We start from the raw sequence: 15,364 nt of genomic DNA on the forward strand, positions 1-15,364 counted from the left end.
CAGTTCAAAATCAGGACTACTGAGGACTTAACCAAGACAGAACCAGAATCAGAACTAGATGATAGCACTAAAAATCATCATAGACCTGCACTACACTTATTTTTTAATTCTACCAAAGTCCACTATTTAGATTGAGAAAAGTTTATATAATTATTTAGCCTTGTTGTGCAAACAAGCCTGCAGAACTTAATAAATACAGAATTTGAAAAATAACAAACCTAAAAAGAAACACTAGGTACGAGATACATGAGGACCTATGATACGCTGATACTTCTGGTAAACAACCATTTGACTAACATGTGTGTCTCACCTGCTCTTGTTCATCTGTTCTGTCCTCGTTCTCCTCTCTCTCCCTCTTTGTGCTGACAATCATCAAATATACAGTTGAAACCAGATATTTACTCTTCAGATAAAAACACTTTTTTAATTGTAACATCAAATCAGACTAAATGTTTATTTTTTTAGATTGATAAATATAAAAACATATTTGTTAACTTTAAGAGTAAAGAGAGAAACTATCTGTATTTCTTAATTGCAAATGGCACCAAATTGTATTCAAACTTGAGCCACACTTATGGAGGTCCACAGTTCTTTTCCTGGTGTTTTGGTTGATATCTCTTGATGTTCCCATGTCACAGAAACAGACTCTGTGTTTTGCCTTATATGCATCCACAGCTGTGCCACCAATTTACTCACATGGACTCTACTAACCTATCAGAAGCTTCTTCAGCTCAGAACAGAAACGTCTGGAGTTTTCTTATTAATTAACAATAAATTTAGTGTACATGTACTCCTAAATTTGATGAAAGTGATAAAAATAGCTCTGTCTCTCTTTATTCTGAAATTTAACTAATTCAAAATATATTTCAATATTTATCTAAAACAAAAATTTACTCTAAATTGATGTTGTACAGTAAAAATGTTTTATGTTTTCTCCCTAAAGTGTATGTAAATATCTGGTTACAAATGTGAATATCCTGCTGTGTACTGAAATCCCTCTTGTTTTGCATAGAAATATACTGAACAACATACAAAGCATAAGATATAAAATAACATTTACCTGAGTTTTTTCTTTGAAAGAACCCTCGAATGTCCATTCTTATGTTTCAGTACATAACTGAAACCGATTTAGTCAGGGAGGGTAAGAACTGAAAATATGAAATAAACACACGTAAGCTAAGACTAAAAAAAAATAGCATTTGTTCGGCTTTTCATTTCGCCATTTGTTGATTCACTTGAAGAGCAAGTAACGTAATATTGGTCAAGTGATCAGTTTCATATCAATCTTTCGTGATGCACCGTCATATTTACATTATTTGTACGGTACGAATGATTTGCTTTGGTACCTGGTCAAACTTAAGCTCTCCTTAGTATGGCTGGCTCCGTCTCTCCAACAGCGCACTCACGGGCAGCAGCTGCCCCGCCCCCTCGCTCAGTCGCTTAGTGCCTGAGCTTGGATCATACCAATATCAGGGGGGGATTCACGCACAGTCGTAAATTCCCACAGTGTGCACTATGTGCTTCGAATATTGTGTGTACTTTTTGTTTTATACAGTTGTCAGCCAGGCATCTAACTATGAAAAAATTACACTCCAAAATACCCCGGGCTTCTGACAAAACAACCCGGGCTTAAGCCCCGTAAGCCACCCCCCCGCTCCGCCCCTGGTTAGTATTATTTATTTCTGTCATGCACAAACCATTATTTTGTAGAATGTTTTAAAGCGAATTCATTCATGACAACAGAATATAATCTCATGTACACATTTCACCACAGCTTCAGTGACAAACTACAGCCAACAGGTGGCAGCATCTCCTTTCATGTCATGAACACCTGATAATAATCGCAGCCACTCAACCTCCATTACTCCTCACTTGAAGGCCTGTTTCTGTTTTGCTCATATTTTAAAGCTCAGCGGGAAGAAACAGATGTTCAGCAGCTTCCAGATGTTCTTCTAGTCAGGAATTAACAACTGTAGGGATGAAGATGCAGAAAATCAGCCAGCTTACAGAAGCACTGCTGAGACACACACACACACACGCACGCACACACACACACACACACACACACACACACACACACAGCTTTAGTCTTATTAAGTCTGACCACATCCTGTTCACAGAATTACACACAGACAAAGTGGTGACCAGCAGAAAAGAAAGAAAGTACAGCAACGATCTGATGATCTGATTGTGAGGGATGTGCAGTTGTTCGTTTTTACGTGGCTGTTTCGGACAAACAGGAACATCCACAGCAAAGAACATTAGTGAAATGAACATTTTGACCAGTTGTGTTTGTGTTGTGCTGAGTCATTTATTTACAGGCTGTGACCAGAGAAGTCATCCTCTGACCCGTTTCATTTTCCTAGAAGTGAAAGTCACAGTGCATCAGTCCCCACAGTATCACAAATGTCTATCTACAGGTCACTGTGACACAAGTCACCACTACTGAGCAAGTCAACAGTTTGTATCATCAGACAAACATCATTCCCATCCTCTCTGTGGGTTCAGAAAACATAATCTTGGTAAAAATATGAGGAAACATGCTGAACTCTGACTTTCAGTATGAGATAAGCTTCAACTGAAAACATGACTTATCTTTATTGGCATTCGTGATAAAGTCTTCGTGAGCTGTACTCGTGGCTTCTGACTGATTTAACCAAAGTGACTGACAGTCAGCTGTTTTTTTATTTTGGAAGCAAAGTGCACTCATCATTAACAGACGCTGCAGATTCCCTAATCCCAGTCTGATTTTATGATGACAGAGAAAGAAAAGCAGCTCCTGTTAAAAAGAAAACATTAAAACAGACCTAATGGGTCCTGTTTTGGTAGTTATTTTTGAAGTGTTCCCAAGACATAAAAAGTACATGTACAGACTCAGCAGTCAAATCTGATCTCAAGTTTTTTTTTAAACCTGCTGACTTTGCCCAAAATAAGGTTTTAAATAGCTTTGCGTGCCCTGGAAGTTAAACTGTCTTTAAGGTCAATGTCAGCTAACCAGACATGTGACCAAACAGTCGAGTCAGTAAAGGTTGATAGCTTGCAGCTGGAGGGATATACTGTGTCGTGTTTGTGAGCACAGTGTACTTCTGAGCAGGAGTGGAAATAACCGGAGTGCATCTGAAATGAGCTACAGCCATTCCTGCTACATACCAACAACAGTACCAGGGGGAATTTAGGAACATTTTAGTCACAGTTAAAAGAAACACTTCAAACATTTTCTGTTTCTTGACTGTGCCGATTTATTTGTTTGGCATATAAAGATCTAAATGTCTATCAATGCTGGACTCAACTAAGAAAGTTCATTTCTACAGAGAAGCATTTACGAAAAAACACCCATAATTATAATTACTTGAGTTTAGAAGAAGGAAGTGCACAAGTGTAAACAGGCTGAAGTTAATGACATAGTTCCCCTATTTTTGCTTTAATCAGAGAAAAAGCCCCTAGAGGGAAAAAACATCAAACAAACCCGTCATTGTGTTAGTTGTGATATGAGGCTCTCACTTTATTTCTATGATGAGTTCAGATCAACAGTCCAGCCAACTGCACAACACTTACAGTTAATTTAAATGAACAGAAGACAAAAGAGCATGAATATAATACAAATGTCACAAAAAACAAAGTTCCAATGTAAAAATGGTACTGAGAAATGAACATGTGTACATGCATACATATGAACACGTATTTTCTATGTATTATTTACTAATTTGAGCCAACAGATCCACTTGGCTTGGACACAAAATATACAAACAACAGCTAAACATGGAGGGAAGCCACATTTCTCTCCATGGGTTTCATACCTCGTTCCTCCTGCTGACTCCTGATATGACCGCTCATCCTGCTCGGTTTTAATTTTGAACGCCCGTCCATCTTCTTCCACCTTCCTTTTACACATTGCACTGTCCCTTTTGAGCTTCAAATATCGATTTATTCTTTTTTTTGACAGTGGATATTTCCAATGAACTTTGCTTATCACTCTGTCAGAGTCAGACTGGATATCAGTAAGAATCCACAACATTTGAACTGACAAACTAAAGAAGATCAGTGGGGACTAACAAAACAGAAAACAAAGAGTGAAATATTAACACACTGAGTACATCAGATAAATAAAGACTTAAATTCTGAAAAGTTCTGAGAAGAGATCGATAAAAATCAGAAACCTATGGACTGTTTTGAGAGCCGCTGCTGCTTTTAGATCTCAGAGGAAGTCCCTCTCTGACCTCTGCAGCCTCACCACAGACCTCAAACGACAAACAGCAAACAAATTGTATTTAAAACTAACCTGAACTTCACGACTGAGCAGTTTTCTGATGAGTTTCAATGCCTGAAGGCAGCACAACAGGAGAGGGCACCGATCAGGAGAAAGGGTGAGATCCTGAGGCATCAGGACAGGAAACGAGCCGAACTGTCAGGGGCTGAAAGCACCAACTGACTCAGATTGTGTTAAAACGTCTTCAGAATTAAAATCCTTCCTATTCACCAGATTAATGTTCGAGTGAACTCCTGAAAATGAAAGTCAATGGAAACATCAACCTTGCAACTTGTGCAGAGGAACAAATTTAAGTGGACATGACGGGAAGTCTAAAAACAGCGACGCCCGATCTGAACGTGAGATCAGCTGAGTTTAAATAAGGTTTCTGATATTTACAGATCCAACTCAGAACTTTCCACAACTCATATAATAACACAATAAAACCATTGTGATAATGGTTTGTATGTTTTTTAAATAAATATTATGGTTATACTATAATCACATATTACATTACCTGACTTGTGTTTGGCGAATTATTTTGATCTAATGGAGGCAATGGCCAGAAAGAAGGAAGTCGCTGATTGGCTGCAGTTGCCACAAATAGCAGCAAGTAAAATAAAGTGTTTAAAGGTGCAAAATAAAAGCTTAAAGAACTTAATAAAGTGCTTAATTAGCTGTGAGAACCTGCGAACCGTGCTACTGTGGCCCCATTTTAATGCACTGTCTGAACTGATTTACTCTACGTCTGTCTCCTCCACCTCTCTACCTGCTAAAAGCTCCACTACGCTCGCCTGCTGTTCTCTACCTGCCGCCTGTTCTCACAGTAAGGCAAGGCAAGGCAAGGCAAGTTTATTTGTATAGCACAATTCAACAACAAGGTGATTCAAAGTGCTTTACAGAGACATTAGAAACAAGAACAAATAAAAAGCATGATTTAAAATTGATTAAAACAAGCAAATAAACTAACTAACTAATTAACAAACAAACAAACAAACAAACAAACAAAACAGTATATAAAATCAAAACAGATAAAATCAGAACAGTAGATAAAATCAGTAGTTAAATGTAAGTTTTGAAATTTAAGCTTAAAGTGTGGATTTGGTGCTTTATTCAAATGCAGCTGAGAACAGGTAAGTAAGATCAAGCTCTGCAGAAAACCGCACAGAATAAAGTTAGAGCTTAAAAGAAAAAAAGGGAAAAGAAATAGAAACAGTCATTATAAAGCTTGTTGCAGCCACAGCATTGACCTAATGTTACTTTTGATGATTGATGGGAGAACATGACTTGAGATCAGAGGAGCGGTGCATCGAACCCATGTTGCTGTGAGGGGACCCTTGTTTGTGCTGTCTGCTTGCTAACAGGGTCAGAAAATACTATTTTACACATCGTCTGATACATTTCAGATCAGCTCTTTTTCAGGTGGATGTTTATAATGTTCATGTTCCCTGTGTTTTGATGATTTCTTTTTTCTGTGGATACATACAGCAGCACTAAGAATAACAAAAAAACTTAAAACAACAGCAACAATACCTATAGCTAAAAGAAATGTCTTCTTGTCCTGTTCATCCTCGCTTCCTGCAGAGAAAAAACAAAACAGCTGTGAGGACTCAGGTATGCTGACAGTATTTCTGCTTTTATACTTTGAAATCCTGCAAACAGTAATAAACGCTGAGCAGCATCACTGCGTCGTGTTTCAGAGACTGACACTTTTATTTTCTCTCTCTAAAGCTGCTGCATGTATACCAAGTAAAGCACCAATCAAATAAAAGCATAAAAACAAGAAACAGAACTAAATATAAACTTAAATATACAATTCAAAATACATTTTCCCCATGGAAAGAAGAAAAGCAGGGGTGCACCCAAAGATGAGAGTGCAGGGTGACGCTAGACCCCCAGAAATATGAAACTTCAGTTCATTATTTTACGGTACCTTGTTAGTTATAATTGTACTGATACTGATATATTGCTCGATTAATATAGATAAAACCACCCAGAAGTATAACCCAATAAAATATCCATCTTATACATTAAAAGGAAGCACATTTTAATGCTGCAACAACTATGATCCAATCATATCACGGACATTTTTCTGCATAATAAAAGATTCTGCTATAGGTACTCGAAAGCTAAAGTACTAGAGTGAGTACACAACTTTGTAAATCAGTTATTCAACACTACACTCAGTTTAAACTCACACAGACTCTTTTCATGTCATCTGTGTCTCGGCTGCACACCAGCCTCAAAATCGGAGTCTTTTCAACCAGCTGCCTGCACCGTCTTTCTTTCTTGCTTCACTGAACCACCACATTCAAAACTCTGAACTATGAGACAGTGCAGGTTAGTCCGTGGACTTCAAACATGTACAACACACTCAGGTGGTATAATAATGTCACACAGAGCATGGAAAAAAAGAGCAATAGCAGATGTCTGCATATAAATAAAACAGCCAATAAACAACTGTGTCAGATCAGATATGTCACCACCTGTCACTGCAGGATGCATCATTATATCTCAGACCACAGTAGAAACAGAAAAATAAGATCACTGCAGTTTGCAGTGAAGATTTCATAAACATCAAAGTCTGCGCTAAATTCAGAGCCCATCCAAAGACGATATTTTTTAAATCCTTTCCAGTGACGTAGGTTGGGGATTTTTCTCCTCTTTCTTTTATCAGATGGTGGAAAATAACATGCAGGGTCTTCTGTTTTTACCATGAATGAACAGATAATGCTTCCTTCCGAAAAGCCAGCATCACAGTTCACAGACACAAAAAGCTCTTTTGTGCTTAGCCGTGCAGTGAGGGCTGCAATTTGGCTCTGCATGTCCCTACAAGTCAGAAGAAGAATAAGTAGTAAAGTGAACCTCTCAACTCACCAGAGTCTATGACTGTGAGGTCGATGGACTGCCTGGACTCATTTTGGACTCTCTGACCGCTGCTGAGATCACTGGTTATAATCCGACACTCATATGTTCCTGTATCGTTGACGTTGACGTTCTTCAGAATCACAGAAACGTTTCCGTTTTTCATAGACGGGTCTGCCAGCTCCACTCGGCCTTTAAAACGCTCGTGCTGGTAGCTTTCATATGAGCGCCGGTTTCGGTAGAAGAAGACGTATCCGTCTGACTTAATCTCAGGTATGCTCCACTCTAACAGGGTGATATTTACACCCCTGGGATCCTGACAGTGAAGAGTGACATCTTGTCCACACCTCACTGTTATATCTGTGTGACCAAAGACAAAAGAAAAAAGCAAACATTGATAACGTGTCATACTGAATCTCTTTAAGATATATTGTGTAGAAGAACTCATGTGAGTCCCTCTAAAGTAAAGTTGTTTTCTTTCCCAGTACATGAGCATATTCAGAGACTTCTGACAGGAACAGGACAGGAAGCACTGAAGACATCTAAAAAAAAACATCAGCGGACTCAAGTAATGGATTCCTGCAGCTCGACATGCATCCAAAACAAGCCCAAGGACCTTAGAGAAGATGTGCATCTCTTGAAGATGCACTTTCACCACCATCTCTGCTGTATTTTAAAGTGACATGAAAAGTCACAAATGTCCTTGATAGGTGTAGGTTAGAGTCTTCTGCTTGCATTCAGGATTTCATGCAGGATTTGTGGGGATTGGTAGCTTTTCTGTCTCGGTTTATGCTTTATTTACAAGAAACAAAGAACAAAAATGCACTGCTGAGACAAATCACATACAGATGTTAGGAGAGTCAGAATACAAGCTCCTATTCAAGTCTGTAATGAGCCTAGTTTTGTGTTGTTTGTTGGAAAAAGGGTCCTCCATAAATGTGAATGTGTCACCTGCTTGTGTGAATAACTTTTTATTCCAGGAGATCCACAACAAAGGAGAATAAAAAAAAAAAAAAAATCAAGCTCAAAGTGACCTCATCCACCTCTGTGATTATAACCTACTCTGTGCACACAAACACCTGACTCAGGTTACAACATTCATTGTTTGTGTCTGGCTCGATTACTTAAAATCACCTCAAGGGATTAACAGGTTTCGTGAAATTCCCTGCTGAACAGAAACACCTTGAGTAACAAGCTCTTCTCTAAGAACACCAGACTCAAATCATATGGTACAAAGTACTGGTCAGACTTTGTGGCTCTCGTTTTTAGAATTTGCACATTTTCTTCCTAGCGCCGTTCCCAAGAATCCCTATCAATATGTTGACTGTTACAAAGAACCCACAATGACACAGCTGCGATGCCCTTGAATTCTCAGGAAATGTTTTCCCCGAAATTCCCATTGTACCATTTGTATAACCTTAAAGATTTGTAAATAAAAACCAAATAGAATAGAATAGAAAAGCCCTCTCCTGTCATTGTACATGTACAATGAAATTGTGGGTGTGCCACACAAACTGGGCAAGTATAAACTCTAAAAAGTAAGAGAGCAGGAACAAATATGATTAATGTGTACAAAGCAGGAGAAAAAGCGGGGATTAAAGGGATTAAAGAGCAGGTTGCAAAGTGTCTTGTGTTTCGTGTGGCACGCTACGTGATGATCAATGGCAATCAGTACAATTCACACAGAGTTGAGGAATGGCTGCAATCACAGAATAGTAAGATGGTGACAGATGTCCCCTTAGGCTCCCTCCTCCATTCAGAGATGGTCTTTCCCTTTTCACATAAATGGCCTCCTTGACTCTGCGCTCAAACCAGCGTTCCTTCCTGTCCAGGATGTGTACATCCTCATCATTGAAAGCGTGTCCACTGGCCTGTAAGTGTAAATAGACTGCAGAGTCCTGGCCATCTTACAATGCTGTGATTGAAGCCATTCCACAACTCTATGTGAATGGTACTCAAGGCCATTGATCAATGGTCATGTGAATTTGCATAATTAATATTAAGGAACTGACCTCCCAGCCCATTGTTCCTTCATGGTTTCAGTCATTATGCAAATGTACTCTTCCTAAGATCGGGGAAACCTTCAGCTGAGACTGAAGAAGTCACTTGGATGAGTGACGAAACGTTTCTCCCACAAAACGCTACGTCCACATGAACAGAATCAACTTTTGGAGATTTCAAAGGCAACATCAAATTGCACTGATATGAACAACATCTATAAACCTATATGTCTGGAAGCTACATTGCTAAATACAATAACATGCGATTGTTTTGTAACACATTAGGTCATTTTCTGGTTTCATGCAGAAAGATAAATATGCTAACGATATGACAACTTAAAACTACTGGTATAAAGATTTCTGTGTTGTTCTACTTGCAACAAATATGAATGTTGGGTCTGTGTTTCCACAAGCCTCGCTAATTCTAGAGACGTATTCATCATGAAGAAAACAAGACAGTCGATCGATCGATCACTTGCGCTAGGGAGGCCTGTGTCCACCACGAAAATGACCTCGGCGATGACCTCCCTTGCTGCCTTTTTATTGAGAGACAAAACATCAGAACAAAGCCACGCCCACATGGTTCTAAGGCAAGGCATTGTATGTATATGTGTGAACTTCTGTAAGACTGTGTGTGTGTGTGTGTGTGTGTGTGTGAGACCTCCTGCTGACCAAAGGGTCGTAAACGCAGGAAGCTTACATGAAAAGAAGCAGATCTTCCAGATAGTTTGTATCTGCAATAAAACATTACAGCCCCCCACCTAGAACCTGGAGAATCTGGGGGGAAGGACAGTGGAATTTCTTTCATCAGAGTTGGCAAGCATAGAAATGACAACATTTAACAATTCACTCTAACAATGCATCAAAAGGATTTATCCATCAGAGGGAGAAAAAAAAAACAAAAACTAAAAAACCAGAACAAAAGCAGCAAGACGTGACTGACTGATTACAGTATCTTATCATAATCTAGCTACAGTCACGCTAGTTAAAATGAAAAATGAAACCAGCCTTTAAAGGTGTGCTGTGAGTTTAGGGCTTTATATTTGAATCGCATTCCACGATGACCTCGACCATCTTAGATATTATTGTAAAACTATGGTATTATTGTATTGTTGTTGTAAACCATGCTGTAAAGACACCTTAGGCAATGTTTTCTATGACAAACGTAACTCCAGTTTTCTGAAGTAATGGGCTATGGTTAGGGATGGGTATTGATAAGATTTTAACGATTCCGATTCCATTTTCGATTCTGTTTAACGATTCGATTCTTTATCGATTCTTTTTTTTTTTTTTTTAAAAAGGAGAACACTAAGGTCGATTAGCTTAGAACTTTGTTTTATATCTTCTCTTTGAACAAGATAGAAATTTAGGAGTAACATGGCCTTACAAACCCAGCAGTGAGATCTTAAGAGATCCACAGCCTATGGCTCTTCCATGGGGTTTCAGAGGGTCCCCAGGAAAAAAAATTGTAAATGTAAAATAATAAAATAAATATTCTTCTGTAGCAATAACAAAGTATAACATAAATTGTTCTGTGGCAATTACACAAGAATATCCAGTAATGTCCCTGCCTACAATTAAACACATTCACTTACCAAAAATCGAGGGCATCTGCTGCGGCAAATGGGTTCAAGCCTTTTACCACAAACTTAGACACTGCTCGGTGACATTCGTCTATCCTGGCCTGAAAGGAGACGCTACCTGTAGACTGCAGCGAGAACTGCCAGCATCTGAGACAGACAGAGTACATGTACATGTACAGTAATGGCAGGTCTTGTAATAAGGCAGATCGCGCTAACATAATATGCACTGTTAGTTGATTATTTACCTGCCGCATTAACGGGAGAGGACGTGCAAACGTTACCGCTGCTGCTGGGTTGAGATTCACGAGTCCGGAGCGGAATTAAAAACACGACATTCATTTAAGGTCATCGCGTGTTTTGTGAGCAAATGCTTTTGCATATTCGTAGTGTTTCCTCCCTTAAATGAAATATCTACTTTGCAAGTTGCCCTGTTGCCATCGGTTCTCATAAAGTATAATCAAACTTTTGAGCGTTTGAGCCGCTTAGGCGCCGTGTTTCCTGCCAGGTAAATGACGCTCCGCAACGTGGTGACGTCATTCGGGGCGACTGGAATCGATAAGGGAATCGTTTGCAAAAATGGCAAACAATTCCAAGGAATTGAAACAGTGGGAACCGGTTCTCAACAAGAACCGGTTTTCGATACCCATCCCTAGCTATGGTAGTCATTAACAGCAGATCCTTTGATCCTCGGCCTATCCTTGTGTCAGGCTAAATCCTATCCATTTGTGTGTGTCTAGCAATACATTTCAAAATGAGCTTTCTTAAAAGTGCAACTGCACATTATCATTTTAGCTGTATTCCAGTTACGGAGTCATTTCCAGACCATTATGGAAAAAGCTGTGAGATCTCCTTATTATTCACAGATACATTAGCTATATATGAACTGTCTTCCTCTTGTCACCCCCGCTAGGAGCAGACGCTAACTGTGCGCTGCAAGAGGGTCCATGCTCACAGGTGCTGCTGATAAGGAGCCAATCAGACACCCGATTGTCAGCACGTGGAGTACCAGAATCTTAAAACTAGATTCAAAAGAAGAATAGTCTGTTTGGCGCTGCGAGAGAAGATTTGGCAAGTTTTTGAATGGGTGTAAACCAGATACTTAACTCTGCTGCTCTGGGTTAGGGCGTGTTATTTATTTGCTTTGTAAATGCAATGTTTACTGTTTCCTGTCTTTTTCTTCCCTTTCAGTTCCAGTAAGATAGAGGCGGGGGAACTCCAGGCCTCAAAGGTGGCCTTGAGGTTTTAGATGTGTCCTTGATCCAGCACAGCTAATTTAAATGACTGAATTACCTCCTCAACATGTCTTGAAGTTCTCCAGAGGCCTGGTAATGAACTAATCATTTGATTCAGGTGTATTGACCCAGGGTGAGATCTAAAACCTGCAGGACACCGGCCCTTAAGGCTTGGAGTTCCCCACCGCTGCAGTAAGACATCAATAACCGATGTTTTAGATGTGCAAAAGATCAAATATGGACAATATATAAGTATTGGTGGTGCTGAGGTGGGTGGTAGGCGATGGAAGCATGCAGTCCAAATTAATCTCTGCTTAGAGCCACTCAACACCTCGTGCTGGTTTTCCAGGTAAACTGGTTCTTATGTTAACTGGTTAGATTTGTTTACTTATTCGACTCTCAGTGTTCTAGATGTTGGATCTGCAGATTTATCATTTTCACTGAGTGTTCATCTGTCTGTCAGTGGCTTATGTGGTTTGACAAGATTAAAGACCTCTGCAAAAAAACCAAAAACAATCTCCAGCTCCTAGAAATTAGCATCAATATTATCTCCCGACAACAATGAAATTATTTTAATTAAAAAATAATAATAAACTTTAGACGAGCCAGTGTTTTCTCACGACACCATAGATCAGGTCAATAGACCTTTAAGTTTACCTGCATATATCCTGTTGACCTGTCAGCTGTTTAACATCTGCTGATTTAGGAAACACGCCCAAGTTAACCAGTGATAACAGTCAAAGTTTAATGTAATCAGCTGCTGCTCGATATAACATGATGTCATCGTAATATTCTGCACAAGATAAGCAAACCAGCAGGGTGTAAAAGAGGAGCGATGTACACCGAGATGACTACAGAGCACTTTATAAGCAAATCTGTTGCTTTAATGAGAATCTGGGCTGTTCGCTTTTGAAATAAACAGATTTCCTGGCACGCATCTATCCGATTGGTACCTCAGTATATATTATTATTATATATATAAACTATATAGTTTTGCCACCATTTGTTTAAATGCAAAAAACATCATCCTCTCAAAGTGGAAAAAAACCAGTTAAGCTGGAACACCGGCTCTGATTATAACAAATGGACTGGAAACGCCTTTCATTTACTTAACAATATTCATGCCTGCAGGCAATGAATTCAATCTCACTCGCCCATCACTTCAAACTCTTTTCTTTGATGCAACATTCTGCCTATATCAAGTAAAGAAAACGCAGTTTCGCTTTTGTTTCACTGCAAATCTGCAGATTTAAAGAGCAGCAGTGAATCTCAAAGATATGTTTATCATCTCGCTCGCATTTGATTTTATTTACCATCAGCCGGGCCACAGTTACGATTTTCAGGTGGCTGCTCGCTGCAAACACGCTGCTATTAATAATTACATTTGAACAGCTGTTAAAAAAAAAAAACTTCCCTAATAATCGTGAGTCACAGCGTTTGGCAGACTGCCAACTCCTCTGCTTGTTTAGCGACTCACCTTCTGATGCCGCTGTCTCGAAAGTCAGCAGAAGAAGAAGAAGAAGAAGAATGTGAGACATTTCTGCAGAACAACTCACAACCGACCACCCTGAAGTTGCTGGAAACTGGATGTGTGTACATTTGTTTTGCCAAGGAGTCAAGGGCGGTCTGCTGCGTTTAGGACACGCCCCCAGTCTTACGTTTTACACAGTCTTTACAATATCTCTGTGCGACGGTGATCACTGTTTTTTTTTTTGTCTGTTTTTTTTTATTTGTGTGTTTGTTTGTTGCCGTTTTTGTACAGTGGGAATTTAAAATCACTCCATACATCAGTTACATCTAACTATAAAACCTGTGCTGATCTATTGTATGTCTAACGTCTCACTGTAGCGGACTGTGTTATTCATCATTTGGTCGAACTCGCAGCGCGCACACTGTAAGGTTCACGGAGACGTGGGCTGGAAAGCTGCATCAGCTGTCTCAGCGGGGTTTAGCTCTGAAGCTGCACACACTGTTTATCTCGCCTTAGATCACACGCTAGTGGCAGGGCGTGGAGCTGTTTGTTTACTGAGGATTCCAACCACAAAAACATATTGCAGTCTATGCTGTTAACCTCAACCATCTCTGCTCGCCTGCTCATCGTCACTACCCCGGTATATCCTCCTACACACCGCAGCACTGCCCTGATCTCTCTCCCCTGTTTGAGTAGCCTAGACGAAGTGAGATAATCCATGAAGTGTTTATATTGTTTATTATATATTAATTTTGCTTTTGGTTTTTTTTTGTTTTTGTTTCTATTGTTCTACTATAGATGCTGGAGAAATAATATTTGGTTTCATCCTGTGCATTTCTGTAAATGTGAAATGACTGACTGCCCTCTAGTGTCCGTCAGCGGTCACTGCAGGTTTAATTCTTACTCATAATGATCGAAATGTTTAACTAACACTGCGCAAGATGAACTAACCTGTAATAAACTGTCTTCAGCAGCAGTTTTACAACCAGGAAACTCAAAAGCTGTCGAAATGCCTCTGAGAATGCACGTTGATGCATTCAGGGACATCAAGGGAAAGCGCTTATTCTAACCCAGGATACACGAAGACGTCAGAGGACGCTTGCTTTCTAAGTGCTCACGTTTAAAAGGCTTCATTTAACAACAAGCTGTTCCACATGTGTGCGGGTAGAGAAAGAAAAGGGACTGAAAAGTTGTCGACTCGAAGAATGACACGAACTCACCTGATCACCGTCTTTGGCTTCCTGAGGTAAAACTGCCCCCCTTTGCATTCATGTGTGCGGACGACCGTCACACGGACGTCCATGAGGGAGAAAAGGAATGAAAAGCAAAACACTGCGTTTAAATCCTCCCAGTCTCCCAATTCTCGCTGAGTGACAGCAGGGCTGTCACTGGTTTCGATCAGGTGGCACTTTGAATGAAGCATGGCTGCAGCACAGCAGCGCATGTCCGTCACTTTTCTTCCGCCTCGCTTTTTTTTTCAAGTTAACTTTATTAACACACTGACATGTTCAACAAGTTAAATCCCAAAAGGGCATCTTGTAGTTTGCGTGTAACAGTGCACCAGCGAGTAAAAAAAAATCTCTCCATGTGCGTGAAATACACACTAGCGTTAAGAATTTGCTCAACAACACAGACAAATTTCCATTTACACAAGAAAGATATAAAGATATATAAAGTCTACTATCACAGCTGTAATTTCTGTGTTGTTTGTGTAGCAAAGCTGCATTTCTGTGCATGAGAAGTTAATCAAATACCTGAAAGTTTAAATTTTGTTATATGGTGCAAATCATATACAGGCCAGAATAACAGCTTACATAAATGTCCTACATTTTACATGTTGAGGTTGGTTCATTCAGGTCATGATAATTTCCTCAAAGACTAAGCGACAAACACTAAAACAAATTTTATGAAGGTTTAAAACTAATAATATTCAGGTGCCCACAGCTTTGACATGTTTCATTCTTTCC

The 15,364-nt window shown here is 39.6% G+C and overlaps 1 protein-coding gene across 3 annotated transcripts; it reads right to left on the reverse strand.

Moving 5' to 3' along the window:
• Window positions 1-2,440: 2,440 nt before the first annotated feature.
• On the reverse strand, window positions 2,441-13,532 carry LOC146673502 (V-set and immunoglobulin domain-containing protein 1-like). 3 transcript variants are annotated; one of them, XM_085401998.1, is made up of 4 exons: window positions 13,404-13,532; window positions 7,124-7,471; window positions 5,780-5,824; window positions 2,441-4,048 (listed from the first exon to the last, which is right to left on the reverse strand). In XM_085401998.1, the coding sequence occupies exons 1-4, from the start codon at window positions 13,462-13,464 to the stop codon at window positions 4,029-4,031; spliced, it is 474 nt and encodes a 157-aa protein (XP_085258124.1). In that variant the 5' UTR covers window positions 13,465-13,532; the 3' UTR covers window positions 2,441-4,028. The 3 variants fall into 3 exon arrangements, with proteins under 3 accessions (XP_085258124.1, XP_085258123.1, XP_085258122.1); XM_085401997.1 differs by having other exon boundaries at window positions 2,802-4,500; XM_085401996.1 differs by having other exon boundaries at window positions 2,818-5,824.
• Window positions 13,533-15,364: the final 1,832 nt, after the last annotated feature.

This window comes from Rhamphochromis longiceps, linkage group LG3, assembly GCF_057381845.1.
Source record: "Rhamphochromis longiceps isolate RC_006_pf linkage group LG3, R_longiceps_female_GT1.1, whole genome shotgun sequence".
NCBI lineage: Eukaryota > Metazoa > Chordata > Actinopteri > Cichliformes > Cichlidae > Rhamphochromis > Rhamphochromis longiceps.

Excerpts from the sequence above, each read along its gene's own strand:
- LOC146673502 (XM_085401996.1), bottom strand. The coding sequence starts at position 13,464 with ATGTCTCACATTCTTCTTCTTCTTCTTCTTCTGCTGACTTTCGAGACA. Across the intron at positions 7,472-13,403 it reads CGAGACAGCGGCATCAGAAG|ATATAACAGTGAGGTGTGGA; the intron begins GTGAGTCGCTAA and ends TTGGTCACACAG. Across the intron at positions 5,825-7,123 it reads CCTCACAGTCATAGACTCTG|GAAGCGAGGATGAACAGGAC; the intron begins GTGAGTTGAGAG and ends TTTTCTCTGCAG.